The 8,808-nt window shown below is 41.3% G+C and overlaps 1 protein-coding gene across 4 annotated transcripts in view; it reads right to left on the reverse strand.

The window, feature by feature from the left end:
* Window positions 1-8,605, reverse strand: part of IL31RA (interleukin 31 receptor A) — a 32,151-nt gene extending 23,546 nt beyond the window's left edge. For 2 of the 4 annotated variants that reach the window (XM_067464594.1, XM_067464593.1), the window contains exons 1-3: window positions 7,374-7,441; window positions 4,843-4,931; window positions 2,053-2,200 (exon numbers count right to left, since the gene is read on the reverse strand). In XM_067464594.1, coding sequence (XP_067320695.1) covers window positions 2,053-2,200; window positions 4,843-4,931; window positions 7,374-7,387 — 251 coding nt within the window. In that variant the 5' untranslated portion in view covers window positions 7,388-7,441. Of the gene's footprint in view, window positions 1-2,052; window positions 2,201-4,842; window positions 4,932-7,373; window positions 7,442-8,110 lie in introns of those variants that run through there. The other 2 variants (XM_067464595.1, XM_060761501.2) reach the window with 2 other exon arrangements.
* Window positions 8,606-8,808: the final 203 nt, after the last annotated feature.

Consider the following 8,808-nt stretch of genomic DNA (forward strand, 5'->3'; position numbering starts at 1 on the left):
AGCATACAGCTGACCAGGAACTGAAATGTGGAAGTGCCCTGCTCTCACATCTTGATGCCCAATGGTACAAATGTGAGGCCACCTCAGTTAACTGGTCTGTACTCTGTTGGCCAAATTTCAACTGAAACCCCCCCCCCCCAAAAAAAAACGTGGTCACAGAACCCTATATATCTCTTGCACACAGAGATTAGTAGTGATTGTTTAGAAATGATATGTTTAGATAAATCCTTTCTTTATTCATTCTTTTTGTCCAAATACTTTATTGACCTTTCTGAGGTCATGATTTTATTCATTTATTCATGGCTGTATCAGCCATGCGTTGCTGTGGCCAACCTTCCCTTCCTCTTTCTCTTCTTTCTTTCTGTCCTTCCTTCCCTACCTCTTTCCTTTCTTCCTTCCTTCCTTCCTTCCTTTTTCTTTCATTCTCTCTCCCTCCCCTTCCTTCCTTCTCTTCTTCTTCCCTTCCTTCTCCCCCACCTTTTCTTTCCCTTCCTCTTTCTCCCCTTGCTTTCTCCTCTACCTATCCTTGGACTGCAACTCCCAGCAGTCCTCCTGATCTATCTATCTATCTACCTACCTACCTACCTCTATCTAATCTAGCTATCTGGAGGATTGCTGGGAGTTGCACTCCAGAAATAGAGAATTGGAAATATGCAGGAATTGGGATGCTCTCAAAGAAATCCAAGGATAAGAAATCTTGCAGCCTGGAAGCAGTGAATTTGGATCATCCTCCTCTCCTAAAGGGCCTGGTGTAAGGGATGCTGGGAGCTGTAGTCTGGTTGAGAGTGTGGATATGCTATTGTGTGTTTTGTTTGCCAAGGGAGTCATTTTTGTGCATGTGCTGTAGCGTCTTTTTGCTTTTTTGGCTTTTTATGTTTTTACATTTTTCAGTGTTTTTGAGTGATGGTCACTCGTTCGTCTGATAAGTGTATTGTGTCCAAGTTTAGTGTCAATTCATCCAGTGGTTTTTGAGTTATGTTAATCTCGCAAACGAACATTACATTTTTATTTATATAAATGCAGTCTGGATCTCTCTTCCATGTAGAATGGAGAAGAATCCTATTAGCATATGACAGGATGTAATGGGAAGATGAGCAGACTCTTGGCCAATACTATTTGAAATAGTCCAAACAGATATTAAGAAAACAACTGGATTAAAATTTGTTGCAGGATTTATCTGCCTGCTTGATGGCTTGTTCTTGATGATTAGCTCTTTCAGTCTCTGCTAATTAACTGGTAACCCAGTGTGCAATGGGTTAAACCCTTGTGCCAGCAGAACTGCTGACCAAAAGGTCAATGCTTCGAATCTGGGGAGCAGAGTGAGCTCCAGTCTGTCAGCTCCAGCTTCATGAGACATGAGAGAAACCTGCCACAGGATAGTAAAACATCAAGGCATCCCCTGGGCAACATCCTTGCAGATGGCCAATTCTCTTAAACCAGAAGCGACTTGCAGTTTCTCAAATCGCTCCTGACACACACAAAAAACAAACGAACTGGTAAGCAAAAAACCTCATGTCAGACATTTGACTTTGAAGACATTTATTTGAATCAAACCAAATTCAATACTCATAATTGTACAGCATTTTTTTTCCAGAAGAGATCATGGTAGCAAGATATTTGTAATCACCAAGTCTATGTGCTACATTTGCCAATGAAAATGCAAATTTAGGTACTGATCCGTTATCCAGGCAGAGGCCAAAAGGGGGCGCTAGACAGAGAAGGATAATCCATTTTGTGGGGTGCACCCAGGGGTTAAAGGAGTAAAACTGTTTTCCCGTTATTCCCCCCGCCCATATTGCCATCATGGAAACAACCTTCATTTATGACATGGGAAGGGGTGGGGGGAATAACCAGAGAAAATGGGGGAAATTGTTTTCCTCCTCCAACTCTCTCCCCCCCCCCCCCCCTTCCCGGTAAAATGGACTATCCTTCTCTGTCTAGCGCCCCCTTTTGGCCTCTGCCGGAATAATTGAACAGTACCCACATTTGTAAAACAAGCTACTTTATGTATTCAACTCTATATTCAATTAAACCCAACCATTTAATGCTTACTTTCTTCTTGTGAGAGTGTAAGTTCTTCCAACAGGTGCTTCTACTCCAGTAGTCCAGTTGCAAGTAAGAGTATAGTTGGAGCTTTCGGAGTAGAAAAAAATGCAGGTCAAACGTTCAGGCTTCTGTTGTCTGGAATCCTTTGTGCAAACTGGTAAAAGAGGAATGGCTTTCAGTTATGTTACTAACTTCTCATTACTAATTTCACATCTGAAAAAAATGACAGCAATTAAAATCTTGCCACTCATCACTAATGTTCCACCATGACATCATTACACACAAATAATACTTGCATTTTATAAGAACTGCCTACTTAGTTATTTATTTTGCGCATTTGTACCCTGTCCTTCTCACTCCCGAAAGGGAACTCAGGGCGGCTTTACAACAGGCAACCATTAGATGCCAAACACATACATTAAAATGCATAGTTACAATTAAAACAGCAATTAAAACAGTTATAACATTGAATTTAAAAGTTCTGCCAGTTCAGAAACATAGTCAAAGATCAGTCCATTGCCAGTCACATAAAATCAGTCTCTTCATAGTTGCTACATCTACTGATCCCACAGCAAGGTTTTAAGTTGTTTACGAAAGGCCAAGAGGGAGGGGGCAGACATTATTTCATTGGGGAGGGAGCTCCACAGCCAAGGAGCCACCACTAAGAAGAACCTGTCTCTCGTCCCCACCAGTCGCACTTGCAAAGGTTGTGGGACCGAGAGCAGGGCCTCCCGATGATCTTAATGTCCTTGATGGTTCGTAGAGGGAGATACGTTCAGACAGGTAAACTGGTCCGGAACTGTTTAGGGCAGTGTTTCTCAACCTGGGGGTCGGGACCCCCAAAGGGGTCATGAGTGAGTGTCAGAGGGGTCGCCAAAGACCATCTGAGAACAGTGTTTACTGTTGTTCGTGGGGTTTCTGTGTGGGAAGTTTGGCCCAATTCTATCGTTGGTGGGGTTCAGAATGCTCTATAATTGTAGGTGGACTATAAATCCCAGTAACTACAACTTCCAAATGTCAAGGTCTATTTTCTCCAAACTCCACCAGTGTTCATATTTGGGCATATTGAGCCCAAATATGCCCAAGTTTGGTCCAGATCCATCATTGTTTGAGTCCACAGTGCTATCTGATGAACTACAACTCCCAAACTCAAGGTCAATGCCCACCAAACCCTTCCAGTATTTTCTGTTGGCCATGGGAGTTCTGTGTGCCAAGTTTGGTTCAGTTCCATCACTGGTGGTGTTCAGAATGCTCTTTGATTGTATGTTAACTATAAATCCCAGCAACTACAACTCCCAATGGCAAAAGCAATCCCCTCCAACCCCACCAGTATTCAAATTTAGGTGTATTGGGTATTTGTGCCGAATTTGGTCCAGTGAATGAAAACATATCCTACAAATCAGATATTTACGTTATAATTCATAACAGTAGCAAAACTATAGTTTTGAAGTAGCAATAAAAATAATATTATGGTTGGGGGATTACCACAACATGAGGAACCGTATTAAGGGGTCACGGCATTAGGAAGGTTGAGAGCCACTGGTTTAGGGTTTTATAGGCTAAAGCCAGCATTTTTAATTGTGCTCAGTAGCAGGCTCGCAGCCAGTAGAGCTGGCGTAACACGGGAGGGTTGTGTGATTCCAGTACCCCACTCCAGTGAGCAACCTGGCTGCTGTCCGTTGGACTAACTGAAGCTTTGAGCCATCTTCAGAGGCAACCCCACATAGAGTGCATTGCAGTAATTAATTCGGGATGTAAAAAGAGCATAGACCACCGTGGTCAAGTCAGATTTCCCAAGGTATGGGTGCAGCTGGTGCACAAACTTTAATTGTGCAAAAGCTCCCCTAGCCACTGCCAAGACCTGGGTTTCCAAGCTCAGCGATAAATCTAGGATCACCCCCAAGCTGTGAACCTGTGTCTTCAGGGGGAGTGTAACCCCCATCCAGCACAGGCTGTAACTCTATGCCCTGTTCGGCCTTACGACTGACCAGGAAGATCTCTGTCTTGTCTGGTTTCAGTTTCAATGTCTTAGCCCTCATCCAGACCATCACAGCTGCCAAGCACTGATTCAGGACCTGAACAGCCTCCTTAGTAGGAGGTGAAAAAGTGTGATAGAGCTGGATATCATCTGCATACAAATGACATCCAACCCAAATTACTAATTTCACATCTAATATCAACATTATTTAAAAAAGAGGAATTTAACTCTATCATCATTGCCACGATACCAAAAGAAACCCTACCTCCCAAACCACAATCTGAATGCTATTTGAGGTGAGCCAATCGCAGAGTTTTCTTGGCAAGCTGAGAGTTTTTCTCTCACAAGCTGAGAATTTTACTTATCCAAGGTCGTGAAGGCTGGGTCTACGCTGCTATACATCACAGTATCAGGATGCAGATTAATTGGATTATATGAGTCTACGCTGCCATATAATCCAGTTTAATGTAGTTAATCTGCATTCTGAAATGGCATTTGATTACAGTGTAGACCCAGCCTCAGTGGGTTTTCATGGCTGAGCAGAGATTCAAATCCTCATCTCAAGAGTCATAGCCCAATATTCAAACCACTATACCTTATTCATTTTTGAAAGCCTATTAACCAAGAAAAAATAGAATGCTTTAAATGTTTGCTTATTCTCACTCTAAGAGAGGTAAGTGGCATGTTTACTTCTACTTGTTTCTATCAGTACTTAGTTAAATGTAAATGCCACTGATTTCCAGCAAAATTTTCTTCCAAGCAAGTTAACGTAGGAGTACAACAATGATAAAAAAGGGATAAAAAAAGATTAAACTCGCCTGCTAAATAGGATATCCGAATTACTATCGAGAGCCAGAGCAAAACATATAACGTTTTATTTGAAATCATTTTGGAAAGACCGGGTCTTCTGTAAGAAAATTAAGTACATTATTAAAAATGGCTTAGTATACAGTACTATTTGCTCAGTAAACATATGATTCAAAATAAAGATTAAATTATTTTATGCATGTTAACAGTTTCCTTAATTGAATTTCCACAACTAAAGATCAAATAAATCAAATAAAGATCAAATAAACAGTGCAGTATCTCATTTCAAATAGAAGATTTGACCTGAACACTAGGAAGACATTCCTGACCATAAGAGCTGTTCAGCAGTGGAACTCTCTGCCTTGGAATGTGGTGGAGGTTCCTTCCTTGAAGGCTTTTAAGCAGAGGATGGATGACCATCTGATGGGGGTGCTTTGAATGTGCTTTTCCTGCATAGCAGGGGGTTGGCCTAGATGGCCCATGTGATCTCTTCCAATACTATGATTCTATTATTTTTACCAGACATTATCATTTTGATACTACTGAAAAATATCTTGATTACTGGCCTCTCTAAATATGTTCTGCTGGTAAATAGCTTCCTTACCTTTTCAAAATGTTGCTGAAGCAATGTGGAATTTTTGAAGAAGACCTCTTATTTACTTGGGTGGAACATTTCAGAAAGATGTCATAATAGAAATAATAATTCTGCAGTCACTGGAGCTATTTGGACGATTTATTTCTGCTATTCATAAATGCAATACTTCTGAAATCTAGTTTGCTATATTATTTTCTGAGTAATATAAGTGTGCATGAGGCATACTTCTTTGCTCCGGAGTTATTTCTTCCATGCACAATACAATAAAGCTCTAACAAATCTTATTCCTACCACTCATTTTCCGTTTCTGATAGCCCAGTGTCCCAGACAATGATGGGTTATGTTTTCTTTACATGTGTGTGTATGTGTGTGTCAGGAGCAACTTGAGAAACTGCAAGTCTCTCCTGGTGTGAGAGAATTGGCCATCTGCAAGGATGTTGCCCAGGGAACGCCCAGATGTTATGATGTTTTACCATACTTGTGAGAGGCTTCTCTCATGTCCCCGCATGGGGAGCTGGAGCTGACCGAGGGAGCTCATCTGCGTTCTTCCAGGATTCAAACCTCCAACATGTCGGTCTTCAGTCCTGCCGGCACAAATGTTTAACCCATTGTGCCACTGGGGTTCCCATTATGGGTTATGGTGATTATCCCATATTTACTGTTCTGAACTACAAAACTCAGCCGGCTGGTGGCAAAAGGCTTGGGGTATTGGGAGCATTTCTGATTTCTGGACAAGGGAGACTCAACCATTGTTGTTGTTGTTGTTGTTGCTGCTGCTGCTCTCTCACCCAGTGTTTTAAAAAAATAATCTTCTGCAACTGACCTTGCCCACTGTGATCAATTTTCTGTGCTCAAATGTTCTGATTTTATATTGTTTGATGTGTACATTATATTGGTTCTTGTATTTTTATTTTCTTTTATTTTTGCTGTGTTCTTGTTGTATATTGTGTTCTTGTTGTATATTGTTTTATTGTATTGCTGGGCTTGGCCTCATGTAAGCCTCCCCGAGTCCCCTTGGGGAGATGGTGGCGGGGTATTAAAAAAGCATTATTATTATTATTATTATTATTATTATTATTATTAGGTTTTAAAAATTAAACCAAAAGTAAACAAGTGATATACAAATAAATAAAGCAAAATATGGACTCATTTTGATCATGGTATAATTGCCTAAAGAGAATATCTTGCATAATATTCAAATTAGATGCCTAGATTCAACAAGGTCGACTATGGAAACCTTATGGATATTACAGAGAAATATCAACAATGGTAGGTAGCCAAACCATCTTGCAGAGAGGCTCGTTTGTCACTACTGACCATTTCTTTAGTGCCAGGAGACCTCAAGAAAGGATTATGTACCATATTATAATACTAAGTGGTCAATTTGAGACTCATTTGGTCCTGTTTTTGTCAATGCATCCCCTTCTCTGTTCCCACACAACCAGCATCTAGTACAAAACAACAACAGATGAACCTTCAGGTGCCTCAAGGTATCTTAATTGCCAGAAGCAACAGGGGAGGTGCATGCTTCTACTTTCTAAAGCAAACTTTCCAAAATCAAACCGAGTAACATAAAAGCTTCCTGCTGTAAGTTTAAAATCTCAAAGTGCAAGATTGCACTCATTTTGCAGAATATTTTAACTGCTTCCTGCATTTAGCTCACAATTAATTGTACCACTGATTCTTTGAACCTGTGATTCAAAGCTCACTCGCTTTAAAGAAAAACACAAATACAATCCAATATCAGTTTAGGGCTAGGCATGGGCAAACTTTGGCCCTCCAGGTGTTTTGGACTTCAACTCCCACAATTCGGAATTGTGGGAGTTGAAGTCCAAAACACCTGGAGGGCCAAAGTTTGCCCATGCCTGCTTTAGACACAATTCTTCTCAGATCCAGCATAGAAATCAATAGCCAACTCAGCATATAACCATTTAAGCCAATACTCACAGACCACGGAACATGGGAATAGAGATCCCTTTTGACAACTGGGGAAAATCTAAATGGCTATTTCTACTCTTGTTATTATGAGGCTGTTTGTTGCTGTCTTGATTTAACACAGCTATAGTCAGGAGGGAAGCAGCTGATTCAATCATCTGAACTAATTTTCACGGGAGAGAATTGTGATGAAAGGCACACAAATCATCACGAGTCTATATAGCCAAACTTCCAAGCAGATCCTGTTATATAAACAGTTGTTTTGAACAGTTTCATTCTCCGACAGGATCAGGTCTTTTACAAAGCTAATGGTTCTTGTTGGCTCAATCAATATCAAACTACCCCACACAACTTTGAATTACAGTTATAAGAAGAGGGTTGCTGTGGGTTTTACAGGCTGTATGGTCATGTTCCAAAAGCATTCTCTCCTGACGTTCTGCCCACATCTATGGCAGGCATCCTCAGAGGTCACAATTTCTGAGGATGTGGGCAAAACATCAGGACAGAATGCTTCTGGGACGTGGCCATACAGCCTGGAAAACTCACAGCAACCCAGTGATTCTGGCCATGAAAGCCTTTGACAACACAAGAAGAGCTTCTGACAAAATATCCTTATCGGGACAAGGGCAGCAAATGGGAGATCTGTAGCTAAACTTAGCAGGAAAACTTGATAGAGATCAGCAAATTGAAATATTGACAACTGGCTTTCAATACATTGCTGGATAAAACAGTACCAATTTGCACCTCACCTGTTGAATGGTTTTGATGTCCTTAATTCCCAGGAACAGAGACCCAGATGGTACCGTTTATGGAAGAGTTGATAGACATTGCCAGCATCTTCCGAAGAAAACTCAGGAATCTGGAGTCCATTATGAGCAGAAAAAGTGAAAGGGTGAAATCAGTCAGTCCTCATATTCTCCTTTCGGCAATGTCCAAAGCCCTCAGGAAAGGTCCCAACTTGACATAATGCAAATTGTGTTGGAGCAAGAAGCTGGACGTTGTAGAAAGAATGGCTGGAGGGGACAACGAAAGGCTCACAACACAAATGTGAGATCAGTTTCAAAACACAGTGAACCTTTTCCAAGGAACTTGACCAAAAAAAGAAAGGGCAGAGAGAGGGAAATTGTGAAACGTTTGGAGCCACGGGCAGGAAGTGGGACGGGATTATTCTGGCCAAAAAGAATTGAGTCAGGACAGAGCTTTTTTGGCCCTGAAAGGAAGAAAGGCGTCAGCAGCAGAGAGGGAGGATGCGGGAGAAGAAGAAAGCAGAGGGAGGCGAGCCAAGGCAAGCGCCCAAAGTCTCCCTCCCTTTTAGTCTTGAGCACATGGCTTTATGACCCTACAAAACCTAAGATCATAAAGACCTTTAGTTTCACAGGAATTTCCCCTTCTGAATCCAAAAACTATCATAACCGTTCCATCTGAGTATTGTCGAAGGCTTTCATGG

Source organism: Anolis sagrei, chromosome 2 (genome assembly GCF_037176765.1).
Source record: "Anolis sagrei isolate rAnoSag1 chromosome 2, rAnoSag1.mat, whole genome shotgun sequence".
Taxonomy (NCBI): domain Eukaryota; kingdom Metazoa; phylum Chordata; class Lepidosauria; order Squamata; family Dactyloidae; genus Anolis; species Anolis sagrei.